The sequence below is a fragment of the Equus quagga genome, chromosome 8, assembly GCF_021613505.1.
Source record: "Equus quagga isolate Etosha38 chromosome 8, UCLA_HA_Equagga_1.0, whole genome shotgun sequence".
NCBI classification, from domain to species: domain Eukaryota; kingdom Metazoa; phylum Chordata; class Mammalia; order Perissodactyla; family Equidae; genus Equus; species Equus quagga.
In genome coordinates, this window is record NC_060274.1 from 108121009 (window position 1) to 108136854 (window position 15846).

The 15846-nt window shown below is 44.6% G+C and overlaps 1 protein-coding gene across 1 annotated transcript; it reads left to right on the forward strand.

Annotated features, from left to right (window-relative positions):
- The first annotated feature begins 1523 nt into the window (after window positions 1-1523).
- GARIN1B (golgi associated RAB2 interactor 1B) lies at window positions 1524-15028 on the forward strand. The gene is made up of 7 exons (XM_046670677.1): window positions 1524-1769; window positions 2893-3077; window positions 4218-4470; window positions 8061-8182; window positions 10581-10618; window positions 13716-13883; window positions 14653-15028. The coding sequence occupies exons 1-7, from the start codon at window positions 1524-1526 to the stop codon at window positions 14664-14666; spliced, it is 1026 nt and encodes a 341-aa protein (XP_046526633.1). The 3' UTR covers window positions 14667-15028.
- The last annotated feature ends 818 nt before the right edge of the window (window positions 15029-15846 follow it).

The following is a 15846-nucleotide window of genomic DNA, read 5'->3' on the forward strand; positions in this document are numbered from 1 at the left end:
TGGTTTTTGAGGTTTGGTGAGGGCAGGTAGGAAAGAGTACCCATCTTATAGCACCATTTATGTCATTGCTTACCATTTTGTATAGAGCTAAAAGCTTGCTTTCTCGATTAGTTTCTAGACTGAGTCTAAAGCTTCTTCCACACACCACAGAAGTGGGCTCAACAGGCTTGTATGGAAAAGAGAAAAAGTCATCTTCTCAATTGAAGGGGACTTTTGAATGTCTCAGTGGCCAAATACATCCAAACCATACGTCTGAGCCAGTGAGCTTTACTGTTGTGGGTAAGCTTTAACTGCGAAAAGCATTGTTCCAGTTTATTAATTACTGTCGCTTTTGTACTGTGTGTTCCGTTTCCAGGGAAATGTCAACCAGAGGACATGGTCTCTGATTCCGTCCTCAGAGATTCTTACCACAGAGGATACTTTTCCCACATGGTAAACAAAAGAAAATGAGGATGTTGCTTTCCCGTGTTTGAGCAGGGATGTAATAGAAATGGCCAGATGAGGGAGCTGAGGGAATCAGACATGGGCAGCCTCAGGGCCTGTCAGCCTCACCCTGACTTGATAATGAGATACAAAAATAAACACCTGTGCTTCTGTGGTGCCTAGATTGGTTGTGAAATTGCTTTTCTAAATCCATTGCATTTAACCTTGATGGTTAATACATTATTTAATAAATTCTGGAGTTCTATCCAAATTACAATATGCTTTCGCACTGAAATGGCCTTAAATAGTGGGCAGCCTGCTTGGTTCTTTGCCTCTAATCTAGCCACCCCAGGACTTGGGCTCTTTCTTCCTCTGGCTCAGGGATGAGGAACATTGTCTTTCTCTGAGCGAGGGGATGGCTTGTGGATCCAGCGGGGCTGCTCATCAGGGTTCTATTCCTCCCAGCTGGAACCCTCACAAAGCCAGCCTCTGATTGAGAACCTAATTACTTCTACTGCTCCTTCAGTTTGACCCTCTGGGGAAATAGGCCTGCAGACGCAATCAGCCATCCACAGCAGAGCACAGAGCCGGCACCTACAGCCCTGAACTCCTTCCAGAAGCGGAAAAGCCTACTGCAGATAAACCAGGGCGTGTGGGGGCCCACATGGTGGAAAGCTCAGGAAGGCTAGGTCTTAAATAGACAACAGCCCTTAAGACTCTTTGGGGTAGGTTGCATTGAGAGTAAGGGAGGGTTGAAAGGCAGGGAGGATATTTTCCTGTTAACAGTGGAAGGAGCTTCCCACCAGCCTGCCATCCTTGCTTTCTGCGTGTCTCAGCAAGGTTTGAGGGAGCTACATCCTCAGGTCCGAGAAGTGCTGGGGAATGTCAGGGCATAGCCAAGCCAGAAAAGCACTCTGGAGGAAAAGGGAGGTTCCTCTGCATTTCCCTTTCCTGCAGGCCTGCCCTGGTTTTTCATGATGTCATCCATTCATCATTGTGAGCAGATTGGCGGTCCCTGGCCTTGGCCAGCTGCCCAAGGCCAGGAGGGAAGAGAGAGATCCCAGGACAAATGTGCAGTGGGCCCCTGAGCTTGTGCGGAAATGTCATCAGTTCCACAGAGAAAGACTTGGTACAAATTGAAGAAGACAGTAAAAGTCACAAGATCCTATCCAACCTTCCCTTCCCTGAACGCCTGGGAAGAACTCAGGGACCTCTTGCCTGTGGATCAGGAGCCATACCCTGGAGTGGGCCTGGGTGTGGAGGAGGGACTGCTCTGCCAGATGGTTCATTCTCCAGAATTCAACCTGTTTCCCGACTCAGTGGTGTTTGAAAGCAACTTTGTCCAGGTACCCTTGGGTGGCCCCGAATGGTGCTCCTTGATTCTTCTAAACCTGTTCCCAAGATGTGACCGGGAGAGTCCGTCTCTGGGACTGGAGTGGAGTAAGAACTGAGGCAAGGAGAAGTCAATGGGCCTGGAATGCAAGGCCACCCCCGTTGGACCTTGACTTTGCAGAGCCCCAGACAGTTCTCCTGCAGACTGTTGTCTGTCCTGGGAGAGAGGTCGGGTGTTCTCTGCTCTGCATGGAGCATTTGGTATCGGAATCCCTCCATTTACTTCCTCTCCCAGGCTGTCAGGCCAAAGCAGACGAACAAAGAGGCAGTGAAACAAGATGCCCTTTGAGGGTTCGGAACAGAAATGCTCTTTGGTGAAAGAATAGGAGCTGAGCAGCCAGAGAGACCTGGGCTCAGAGTCTAGTGCACTGCTTTCGCGTCAGGTGACCTGCACACCCTGAATCCCAGTTTCCTCTGTTGTGAAAGGGGCTGGACTGGCCTAGGTTGTTACACGCGAACACGGGAGGCAAAGGCCTGGGTACAACGCGCACTAGGTGCATTCTTGTTTCCTTGCCTGGGCTCTCCTCAGGCCAGAGGGGACTCAGGATAAACAGGACTTGGGAGTTAGAAGGGACCTTAGAGTGCAGGGAAGGTACAGGAGACAACAGGGCCTCTCAAAGAAGGCCCAAAAGACAAGTGTTTCAAAGAAAAGCCAGGAAACAGTCCGGGGAGGATTCACGGAAATGTGACACATGTCAGGGAACTCCTGGGTTATGGTTCTTGTGGGCAATTGCTGGTAGCAGGAAATACAAATACTATTACGCTTGCTTAACCAATATAGACCGAAACAGGGGTTCTCAACAAGTGGTGATTTGCCCCCACCACCAGGGGGCATCTGGGACTGTCTGGAAACATTTTTGGTTGTCACAACTTGGGGCGGGAGCGGGTATTACTGGCATCTAGTGGGTAGAGGCCCAGGATGCTGCTAAACACCCTACAGTGCACAGGACAGCCCTCTCCCCGAAAACAAAGAGTTATCCAACCCCAAACGTGAATAGGGCCGAGTTTGAGAAACTCTCGGCTAAAACCGCTGCTTCTGTCAAATGCTCAGATGGTGCCTGTGGGGCTGCTTTGCAGGTCAAAAAGGACAGGAACTGGATAGACATGTACAAAGCCTCCAACACCATGGCCCTTGGGGTCACCTCCTCCGTGCCCTGTCTGCCCCTTCCCAACATCCTCCTCATGGCCAGTGTCAAATGGCACCAGGGGCAGAGCCAGACATGGAACAGACCATCTACAGTCCCAAACATCATCCTGAAGAGGTAAGCAACGCAGATGGGAAGGAAGGACAAGCAGGGCGAGGCGTGGACCCAGAGAGGAGGCTGCTTTGTAACTAAACTCGGGGTGGGAGAAAGCAGAGAAGTCGTCAGCAGGGACATTAATTGTTTTAGACAGCAGGTGCCCTGGAAGCATCAAGGCCAAGTTGGGCAAAGGCAGGCATAAGGTTGACAGGAAAGAGGAGCCAGGCGACATCCCCGCTTTCCTTCTTGCTGCACTCGCCCCACTGAATCTTAGGAAATCTCTCCGCCTTTGGCCAAGGGGCAAAGAAGCCAGGAGGTCTGGCAGGTGGAGCACTGGTTGGGAGATGCAGGTTCTAGTCAAAAATATAATTTTTGAGTCATGAGTTACTTGCTGTGCCTCAGTTTTCCTACTAGTAAAATAAGTGGAACTAAATCTCGCTTAGAACTGCAGCATATAGTGACATCATGCTTGTCTGGGATGAAACAGCCCTTTTTTATATTTCAGTGTCTTAAGTAACTTATAGGATATCTCAAGAATCTCTAGATATTCCCAAGAGTCCAGGTAAACTCTTCATTTCTCCACGTTTCCTCAGTGCTAAATCTCTCCATTATGTTCTGAGTGTACCTATAGCATGCATAGCTCACCCCACGCTGACCGATATTAGATCCAAAGCCAGCTCCTTGAACCTTAGCTCCTTTTGGAAGAGTAACTGAGGCATTAAGGTCAATGAATGGACAAGCTGGACCGTGGGGCCAACTCCGTGGCAGAGGAGGGCAGCTCACTTTGTGCTATCAAGAAGGAAATTGAAAAACCCTATAATTCCAGCTACCTTCCTTGTAGGCTGTCTCTCTCAAGCAGGATTCAGGGAACACCAGCATGAGAATCATGGCAGGCAGGGTGGAGGTTAAAATGGAGATCCCAGGGCCACAGGCCAGACCTACTGAATCTGAATCTTTGGGATTGTTTTCAGAAGTCAACCTCTTAAACAAACTCCCCAGGTGCATCTGGTCTCCTCAAAGTTTGAGCAACACTGTGCTAAGCACTCTCTCTCCTACCCCAAAAAGGCTCAGTCCTGAAGGAGACACTCCTCATTTTAATGAAGATAGTGTCGGATCAGAAGCACTGGGGTTGTTAATGTGTGTCTTCCCTTGTGCCTTCAGGATTCTCCCGCTGAAGTTTGTGGAGCTCCAGATCTGCGATCGCCCTCAGCGCATCCTGCAGTTGAGGACAGTCGCCGAGAAGATCTACTACCTAAGGCTCCACCCTGATCATCCCGGGACTGTCTTCCACTTCTGGATCCGACTGGTTCAAATTCTGCAGACGGGCCTGTCCATCACCACCAAAGACCCTAGGATTCTTGTCTCTCACTGCCTGGTACCCAAGAACAGCTGCAGCCCCTCAGGAGACTCTAAGGTAAGTGGGCACCATTGCTGCTTCCAGCCAAGGCCAGAGCTGAGCTGTAGAGCTTGGGCGAGCTGGTATGTGAGCACCCCGTGAAGGCAATTCCTGCCTTAGGCCTTTTCTAATCAGTTTTATTGAGGTGTAAGGTTCAAGCATAAAATTCACCCATTGTAAGCGTACAGTTCAACACTGCCAGTAAATGTAGAGAGTTGTGCAACCATCACCACCATCCAGTTTTAGAACATTTCCATCACCCTAAAAAATTCCTTCGTGCCCATTTGCAGTCATTCTCTGTTCCTACTTCCTTCCCTAGGCAACCATTGATCTGTTTGCAGTCTCTATTCATATTTCTGAGACATTTCATATAAATGGAACCCTACAATATATAGTCTTTTGTGTCTAGCTTCTTTCACGTAGCATAATGTTTTTCAGGTTCATCCATATCATAGCATGGGGCCACTCTATGGCAGAGTCACAGATTATCAATAATTCATTCCTTTTAATTGCTGATTAGTATTTCATTGTATAAATATACCACATTTTGTTTATTCATTCACCAGTTGATCGATATTTGGATTATTTCCAGTTTTTGGCTATTATGAATAATGCTGCTATGAACATTTGTGTACAAGTTTTTGTATAGACACGTGTTTTCCTTTGTCTTGGGTAGATTCCAAGAAATGAAATCACTGGGTCATCTGGTAAGTTTATGTTTAAACTGGCAAATAGTTTTCCAAAGTGGCTGCACTATTTACATTCCCACCAGTAATGCACACGGGCTTCAGTTTCTCCACATCCTCACCAACACTGGTACTGTCTTTTTTATTAAAGCCATTCTAGTGGATGTGTAGTGTTTTTAATTTGGATTTCTTGAATGACTAATGATGTTGAGCAACTTTTCATGGGCTTATTAGTCATGTATCTATCTTCTTTGGTGAAACATCTATTGAAATCTTTTGCCTATTTTAAAATTGAGTTTTGTCTTCTTATTGAATTGTAAGAGTTCTTTGTGTATTCTGGATACAAGTCCTTTATCAGATATATGATTTGCAAATGTTTTCTCTCAGTCTATGAATTTTTTCATTTTCTTAATAGTGTCTTTTGAGGAGCAAAATTTTGAATTTTGATGAAGTACAATTTATCATTTTTTTCTTCTATGGATCAGGCTTTTGGTGTTATATCTAAGAACTCTTTGTTCAACCCAAAGTCACAAAGATTTTATCCTAATAAAATCCTAATGTCCTAAATTTATAGATTTAGCTCTGACGTCTAGGTATATGATCCATTTTGAGTTAATATTTGTGTATGATGTGAGATAAGGGTCTAAGGACCTTTTTTTTTTTTGGCATGTGGATATACAATTGTCCTAGCACTATTTTTTGAAAAGACTATCCTTTCCCCATTGAATTGTCTTGGCACCTTTGCCCAAAATCAATTGACCATAAATGTAAAGATTTATTTCTGGACTCTCAATTCGGTTCCATTGATCTGTATGCCTATTCTTGTGCCAATACCACAATGTCTTGATTAATGTAGCTTTATAGTAAGTTTTGAAATTAAGTGATGTAAGTCTTCCAATTTTGTTTTCGGTTTTTTCAAATTGATTTGGCTATTCTACATCCTTTGCATTTCCACATAATGTTAATTTCTACAAAAAAGCTTGCTGTAATTTTGATAAGGACATGTTGAATTTATACATCAAGTTGGCAAGAATGGCCATCTTGACAATATCAAGTCTTCCAATACATGTATATGGAATGTCTTTCCATTTATTTTGATCTTCTTTAATTTCTCTCAGCGATGTTTTGTAGCTTTCAGTACACAAGTTCTGCACTTCTTTTGTTAAATTTATTCCTATTTGATTCTTGTTGATAGTATGGTGGCTGGAATCGTGTTTTCTTTCTTTTTTTTTTTTTAAAGATTCTATTTTTCCTTTTTCTCCCCAAAGCCCCCTGGTACATAGTTGTATACTTTTAGTTGTGGGTCCTTCTAGTTGTGGTATGTGGGACGCCGCCTCAGCATGGCTTGATGAGTGGTGCTGTGTCTGCACCCAGGATTCAAACCAGCAAAACCCTGGGCTGCCGAAGCGGAGCGCGTGAACTTAACCACTCAGCCACGGGGCCAGCCCCAGGAATTGTGTTTTCTTAATTTAATTTTTGCATCACTCATTGAAAGTATAGAGAAATAAAATTGATTTTTGTATATTAATCTTGTTCATTAGTTGTGGTAGTTTTTGTAGATTCCTTGGGATTCTCTACATACATGCATACTTACATAGATACATGTTATCTGTAAATAAAGACAGTTTACTTCATTTGAAATCTGGATCCATTTGTTTATTGCCTTATTGCATTAGCTGGAATCTTCAGTACAATGTTTAATATAAGTAGCAAAAGCAGACATCTTTGCCTTGTTCTCCATCTTAGGGGAAAACATTGTCTTTCACTAAGTATAACGCTCACTGTGGATTGTTGCAGATGCCCTTTATCAGGCTGAGGAAGTTCTCTTCTATTCTTTGTTTATTGAGAGTTTTTATCATGAATGGATATTGAATTTGTCAAATGCTTTTTCCGCATCTATTGAGATGATCATGTGGTTTGCCCTTTGTTCTATTAATATAGGATACTGCGTTAATTGATCTTTAGATGTTAAACCAACCATGTGTTCCTGCAACAAATTCCACTTGGTTCTGGTGTGCATAATCGTTTTTCAATGTTCCTGGATTCAGTTTGCTAGCATTTTGTTAAGGATTTTTGCATCTATATTCGTGCAAGATATTGGTGTGTAGTCTTCTTGTGATATCCTGGCTTTGGTATCAGGATAATAATAGCCTTATAGAATAATGTGGGAAGTATTCCTTCCTCCTCTATTTTCCGAGTCTGTGAAGAATTGGTATTACTACTTCTCTAGATATTTCATAGAATTCATCAGTGAAGCCACCTGGGCCTTTTTGCCCCAGGCCTTAGTGTGTGATGAATACAAGCCTGACAACATAAACTTCATGAAGGCAAGGATTTTTATCTATCTTTTCACTGCTATTCCCAGTGCCTGGCACATAGTTGACATTCAATAAATATTGAATAAATGGATGGATGGATGAATATGAGCAGCATGCCCAACTGGAGCACTTCAGGGTATCCCAGGCAACGGGAAAGAAAGCAGTTTTACCAGGCAGGAAAAGCAGCTCAGTATAGGATTTTTCTTATAGGAATTAATTTTTTAAATATTCATTAAATTCCTACAACAAATATTTGATCCCCCTACATTTAAATATAAAACCAAGTAGCATAAGCTTTATTAAAGTTTACATTAATGGGATATTCAATAACATATTAAGGTATGTTAATAAGAATAGTTTATCTACTAAATTATACTTAAAGTATTCAACGATGATATTATCCTTAGGCACCAAAGGATATTTATAGCGATACAGGGAATATCAACAAACAGATACACCTCAGAATGGCCTCTCTGAGCAGCTGGCATGGCTGCCCAATGGAACAGTATGAGTTCCAACATTTTAGGGTCTGGACCATGATATTAGGAAAATGCAGAGACCCTAAAGCCTTAACCACCTGGTTTTGCTTTTTTTCTCCATCCAGTTAGTACAGAAGAAACTCCAAGCCCCCCAGCCCAGTGACAGCCTCATGCAGCTGATGGCCAAGGGAGAGAGTGAGGCCCTCTCTCAGATTTTTGCCGACTTGCACCAGCACAACCAGTTCAGGTACAAGACTTAAATCAGGCCAGCCTGACATGTCTTCCTACAGCCCCGATAGTCTGGGCCGTGAGATCCAGAAACCAAGTGACTTGGTTACTGAACACAGGGAGGGGCATGAAACACTGCCACTCAGTATCTAGTCTTTATCTTTGACTCAGACAACGTTTTCTCAGTTCTCTGTGCCTTATTTTCCTTCTCTACACAGCAAGCATGGTAGGCTTGACTCCAGAAGAGGAATTTTATAAAAAATGAAATAGTAAGTTGGTAACACAGGTAGAAGAGTAAAACTTAATTCCTAATCCAGTACCTAACCCTACAAAGAAATAACCAAAACGTTGTTTAAAACAGCGTCTACCCATTGGGTTCCTTTACCTACTTACCTGGCCTCTGCTTAGACTTTATGGAGCTTCTGTGGTCATTTTCTTAAAAAGCTCCATTGTGCAGGCCCAGCTTCTCCATGCCTGAGGAAGTGTCCCCGTATGTACAGATGCCTTAGGGTTGAGTCTTAAGACTGGTGGTATGACATAGGAGCTGAGAGCACTTAGACCATGGGGCACCACGCACAGAGAGCAAGGATAAAGTGGGAACCAGGGTCCTCATGAACCTGATTTGTAGAGTAAGAAAAGGGAGAACAGAAATAAATTAGTAAATGTCACCAGAAGAGAAAAAGGAGGTGTCAGAGAGAAGGAGATTTTTGTCACTCAGACAGAACAAAAAAAAAGAAAGGTTTCTTTCTGAGTGCTGGTGAAAAACTGAAAACCAGTATTGCTCAGAGGAGGCAATCTCTCGTAGTAGAGAGATTGCACTGCTGCAACCATGAGCTCTTGGGCACATTGCTCTTCTGGGCCTCAGTTTTCAGATCTGTAAAATGGAAATTGTGATAGTGCCAAGCTCATGCAGATATTCTCAGGATCAAATGAGCGCATACGCGTTAAGTGCTTGACGTGCTCCTCAGCAGACGTAGAAGCAGATGTAAGTAAACTCTCAATAAATATTACCTTGTATTATTAACGCTAACTTGGGCTGGAAATAGACAAGTATTAACACAAGAAAAAGACTTGTCAGTTGCCTACTATTAAAGAATTTATACTAGGGTCATCAATCTGTATATCATAAAGAAATCCGCAATTAAGAAATTTCTGGGTTAGATGTCACGTTGCTGAGTTAGACAGTGCTGGACTCTAATATAGCAAGATATATTGAAGCAACTTTTTAACTGTCTCAAAATGTTAAATCACAGGTGTTTTTATTACTGTTTGAAGGCCAGCTTCTGTTTATATTCACTGGCCACAATTCAGTCACCTGGCCACACTCAGCTGCAAAGGAGGATGGGGAATGCATTCTCTAGTCTGCATAGCCATGTGCCAACACAGAGTCAGATGCTCTGCCCCCAAGAGAGAAGGGAGAAAGGGATACTGGGGGCCTATTGGCAATCTCTGGCACAGACAGCTTTTAATATTTCCACAAGGTCAGAGGAGACTAAGACTTGAAGGAGAAGCCAGATAAAGGGTAGAAAAAGCTGTGCAGGCTAAGGGAACACATAAGACTGAAGCTTCATCCTGAGGAAGAAGCTTGGTGCATTTAGAGAAAGGGAAGGAAGGCCAATGGGGAAGAGGGGTGGAGGTGGAAGGACATAAGTAGAAGTGGGGAGGTGCCGAGCCAGGCAGGGCCTGGGAAGCCACGTGAATGAATTTAGACTTCAAATGTAATGGGATCCTTAGCAGCATTTTAAACAGGGAAGTGATCCAATTTACATTTTGAAAAGGTCATGCTGGCTGTTGCAGTGACAGTCTATTTGAAGAGAGGGAGAGTAGGTGTGGAGAGACCAGCCAGGAAGCTATGGCAGCCTAATCTGGGCTGTCACGTACAAAACGGATCAGAGAGATGCAAGAAATAGGGGAAAATGAATTTTTGCTTCACTGTTACCTCAATAATTGCTTAGTGCAGACATTTAGTTTATTCTCTTTAATTTCCCAGAACAAAGCCTTGAGTGAGGATTTTTCTCCTCATTCAGGCAGGTTCTAGTCTGGTTTCAATTACACCAGGTTTTGCACATTGGCAACAACATGCAACTTACAGCAAATAAAACAAATGGCTGAGACACAGGACTGAACAGATGGAGTCGCATCCACTCCTCCTCAGCAAAATCAGCAGCGTGGGTTCTGCTCCCCACCGCCCCACCACATCCCACCTCCCCCTTCCTTATTCTGTCTTCTGCCACTTTAATATGCATCACACCCACTCAGTATAGCCACAGCTGGCCTTTTTCATATTTATATCTACCCCTAAAGCTTTCACATCAAGAAAAGTATAACTAGAAACAAGACTTGAAATGAGAATTTCATGTTCTATTCTTTTCCTTTTGATCTTCATTTCCTTGATCCTGAAATGGCTGGAGTTCCAGGAGCAGCAAAAAGACGGACACCAAAAAGGATAGCTCAGGTAACGGAGGGCACGGGGCACCCACGTCTCGGAGAACTTTCTGCTCTGCAGTTGTAGGAATAAGATCCCCTCCAGGTCCACACCCAACTTTCCTGGTGCTGTCAGGATCACCATCATCCTTCTGTACCTTAGTTTGAGTTCCTCTAGGCCCTTTGGCCACGTAGTCAATTTGGCACCAAATCCTACCGATTTCTTTCTTTGAAATGTTTCTTATATTCTCTGCTTCATTTCTACTCCCACAGATGCTACCCTAGTCCACCTTATCACCTCATGCCTGGTCTACTGCAGTAATCTTCTGCTAGTTCATTCATTCATTTATTCATTCAAAACCATGCATCGAGCACTTGGTAAGTGCCAGACACTGTTGAAGGCTTTGGAGTTCCAGTGAAGAAAGACACAGTACCTCCTTCAAGGGGTTTATCTTTTGGTGGAGTCAAATGGGTAAACTCCAAAATTACAAAACCTCTCTTTCCAGGCAACATTCAAAGCTCATGCCTGGGGTGCCACAGGAGCATAAAGACGGGGTCCCTGGCTCCACCAGGGAAGCTGTACTGGAAGGCCTGGGACATAGCTGAGCTGAGTCTTAGAGGACAGTACAGTGGTATGGGCGAAGTGGATGAGGCAGGGCATTCTAGGAGGAGAATCTCTGGGAGAGAGCATGACACATTCTGGAAATAGCAGCCACTCCCTATTTATTTCCAGGTTCTGGTTTACCCCAAATCCACTTATTTTGGCATGCATGACCCTGCATAAACTTCTTCCATCTTACCCATCTCACCTAATCACCCACTCCTCCTCAAATAGGAGCTTTCTGCCTCATCTTCTTCTCCAGTCCAAATCTTCTCCTCTAGCCTAACGTTAGCTATGGGGGACATGCCTCATTCATCCCCATCTGCTCCCTTCTGACAATGCTCGACGCCAAGTCCTATCATTCCAGATACACCTCACAACACCTTCCTGCCCAGACGAACCTTTCCTTGGTTATAACCTCTCTTATATTATTCCTGAGTTATTTTGTAGGTTTCAGTCTTGTTTCCTCAAGCAATGCTAAATTTTTTTCATTCCTCTGAATTATCGACAGCAGCAGGGCTGGGAATACAACAAGAGCTCAATTAATATCTGTGCACCACACCACTAATAAATTATTCCTCCAAATTGGCTCAGGAGGCAGCCAGAATATCATGTTATATTTAGAAATTTAGAGAAATCTGTAGATCCCAGGGGACCTCTGCCAACTTTCATCTATTCCAGGGATTATAAACTCAAGCGTCTGCAGGTAGAATAAATGGGTAAAGAGTCTAGGTGACATGGATATAAGAAGTGGTTAACTTTTCTCTCAATTCTATTATAAGCAAAAGGATAGCTTGGCTGACACTTGGTTTCAACATTGAGGAGACAATAGGGAGTGGTGGGGACAGTGGCAACTAGAAATGAAGGTTTCAATTAAGGCTTCAGTTAATTTTTGCCATCCTAGAACACAGGTCTGGTTTTGCCAGATACTCTGATTTTTCAAGAGAAGCCAAAAATCTGGGCTTTTATGTGACATATTCCCCACCCCATAAAAAATTAAAGCACAGGGGCCGGTCTGGTGGTGCAGCGGTTAAGTGCGCACAGTCCGCTTCTCGGTGGCCCTGGGTTCACCGGTTCAGATCCCAGGTGCGGACATGGCACCGCTTGGCACGCCATGCTGTGGTAGGCGTCCCACGTATAAAGTAGAGGAAGGTGGGCACGGATGTTAGCTCAGGGCCGCCTTCCTCAGCAAAAAGAGGAGGACTGGCAGTAGTTAGCTCAGGGTTACTCTTCCCCCCCTCAAAAAATTTAAAGCACAATATAGGCCAATACTTGGTGGGCAAACTAAACATAACTGCAGACCAAATTAAGCCAGGAAGCTGCCAGTTCACAGCCCCTGCTCTAAATGGTGAGGAGAGCTGACGCTGGCTCAGATCTTCTCCAAATCTATGAATGCTGTCTCATGTTATATGACCCATAATACAATGGTGATTCGTTTCTGGTTTTGCACATACATTCAAATACACACACACATAAACACACAAACACATAGACCATACCCTATGAGGTTAGAGTTGAGGAAAACAGAAAGAAAGAATATGTCAAACTTATTTCTGGGACTTGAGAGAACAGCTTGAGGATATCTGATGTCATGGAAACTACCGCTCCCAAGACGTCCCTAGACTGATTTCAGTTGATCATCCTGGGATGTCCTCAGGACACTTCTCTTTCCTCAGAGCTGAGGAAAGCTCTCTTTTCTCTCTGGGCTCAGTAGTCTGCTCTTAGTTTGGAGGGACAGTCACACCCCAGCCTCTTGGAACTTTTGAATGAAAATTGAGAGAGAGAGCTACATTTGGAAAATCCAGCATCTCAAATCTTACCTGTGTGGCTGAACCCTTTCAACTCCCCATCGATGAGTGGTGTGGCCTATTGCCGTGCTTCCCAAACTTTAACGTGCAGACAGTCCCCTGGGAATCTTGTTAAAATGCAGATTCTGATCCAGTGGGTCTGGGTGGACCTGAAACTGCATTTCTAACATGCTCCCAGGTGATGTCAAAGCTGCTGGGCTGTGAGCCACCCTTCGAGTAGCTGAAGCCAAGTGGACCAAGAACAGGCTCTGACTTAAGGCCATCTGGGTTCAAGGCCATTGCCAGTTCAGTTAACTGAATCTCCTGGGGAAATTCACTCAGTTAACCTCTCCAAGCCATGTAGGTTCTCTCCTTTTGCTGGCACAGCTTTGTTCACATGATGTAGTGGTAAAAACTTGGGCTCTGGAGCTGGGCTGCCTGACTTTGAATCCTGGCTCTGCCTCCTCATTATATGACTGTGGGCAGGTTACTTAACCTCCAAAAGAGGGAGAATTCTGGCAGCTGACTGGCTGCTAGGCCTCAGATTCCTCATCCGTAAAATAGGGACTATGGCAGTGCTGACCTCTCTGGGTTGTTGTGAAGATTAAAAGAGCATTAATGCATGTAATTGTTTGGAACAGTGCCTGGCCCATACTAAGCACCCCTCAAATGTTGGCCGTAATCTGTGAGCATGCTCTGTGAATTAAAGTACAAACAAATTCGTTCCCTTTCTGACGTAGAGAAAGATACTCCCAGTGAAGACTGCATCCCCTGCACCCGCGACCTCAGTTGGAGGGATTCGCTCACCTATGGAGAGTGGGAACGAGAGAACCCCTCTGGACCACAGCCCCTCTCACTCCTCAGCACTCTGGCAGCCTGCACGAGGCCACAGCTGACCCTACTCATAGGTACAGTCATGGGATTAATCCGGCTGCCTTCATGGGACAGGTCTGGAATTCTCACCTAGGTTCAGGTCCTAGGGTCCGGGGGTGATTCCAGGAGGCTGTGGGGTGGGAGTGGGGGTGCCAGCCACAGCCACCTCAGCCCTCTTTTTTCTTGCCCTGTTCTTCTCTACCTCCAACTGGGCTGAGTGAAACCCTAAGTGTGGCACCTCCAGAGCCCGCAGAGGCCCCTGGGAGTTCCTGCAAGTGGCTCTGAATGGATAGAGACCAGGATGACACTGTTGTCACTAGAGCTGCTTTCTCCCTGCTGGGTGGGAGGCGTGAGGCACTGAGTTCCCGTGGGCTCCTCCTCTGAAGAGGTAGGGAGTTGGCTCTCCCTTTTCCTTTCCAGAGTTCTGGGGGAGCCCCAACCTTCTGCTGCAGATAGTAAGAGGGAGCTAGGCTGGGAGGGGTGGGGTGGGAGTCTGACTTCTCTGGGTCCTAGCCCTTATCTCTCCATGCTCCACGGCTCATCCACCCATCCATGTATTCATTTAGCAAACATTCATTAAGTACTTCCTATGTGCCTCTGTCTGATCAGAGATAGATTCCTAAAGAAGGTAGGAGTGGTTTATATTTTCTAAAGTAAAATATTATCAATAAGCCACGAACTCTTAAAAAATATCTGTTATTAATAGTTGACAATTTAAAAATAATTTAAGTATGTGGGTATGCACGAAAGAGCTTTTTAGGCAAGCTATATCCTATTGAGCATTTTTCTCTCTTATACCAACAGGAAATTCTATTTGAACCACCCTTTCACACTTGGGAGAATCTATGCAGCCCTCGCCAACGCCACTGTGCAGCATTCATCTTTCCGAGGGGTCTCTCTGGATGGAGGGGAGGAGAAAGCTGCAACTACAGGAAAACTAGAATCCTCTCACATCTATAGCATAGCCTTTCCTTGGAGAACCATTTGGGAGGATGGATCCAAGATGAGAAGCATTATTCCAGCGTTATTCCAATCCGTAACTGCACATCCTCACCACCGCAAACATCACCACGCCTTGTCTCCATTCCACCGCCAGGCAGACACAAGAAGACATGCTCTCAGGATGGCCAGGACCAAGAGATGGAGAGAAGGGAGAAGGAAGCAGGGCCAGAGAGAACTAAAAAAGAACAAAATGGAGGTGAAGAGGAAGGTGGAAGGAAGAAGTCAGAGAAGAGGGGAGATACAGAGAGGTGGTAACGGAAGGAAACAAAAGAGACTTGGGAGAGAAGCTGAAGAGGACAAGAGAAGAAATACACCACTGAGAGATGCCTCATGGAGCTTCTATTTATCTAGTTTAAAACTTGAAAGTAAGGCCATATTCCAAAAAAGAAATACGTTTTCTTCTGTGCTCAGACTGCTCTGGACAAGTATGAGGAATCAGAAATGAATTCCAGCCAAGGGCTTCTCCCTAAATTTCCCTTTCTGCTGGTTTTTCTTGTGAGTCCCTCTTTTCTGATTCAAGCTTTGGCCTTCTTCCTTAGCCCATTCCCTAACTTAGACTTGCTAGTCTGGCCCTGGTGTTCCAAATGGAGGTTTGGGGTTGAGGCTGCAGAAAGGCTCCTGCAGGAGGTAGTAAGACAAGGTGTGTGAGGTAGGGAAATTTCTCTTTTGTGTTCACACTTTCTAAGTTTGCTCATGTCTGAGTCCTACAAACACTGGCTTAATTTCTTTTGCATATGACACCCCACTGAAATGTCGACACACCTTGTTATAGTGTTTATTAAATTAGCAATTCCAAAAAGGAGATACAGGCTCAAAGCATAGGTGAATCAGAGATTTCAGGCTCAAAGAATAGATAAAATGAGAGGTTCACAAATCATCGATCAAGAGAGTCTCTCTCAGATGGCCCATAGACTGGCCTCTATTTAAAATGCACAATATTTCACATTCAATAAACCAGACTATGAGTACTTCAGAAAACCTGTCCAACCTTCCAAG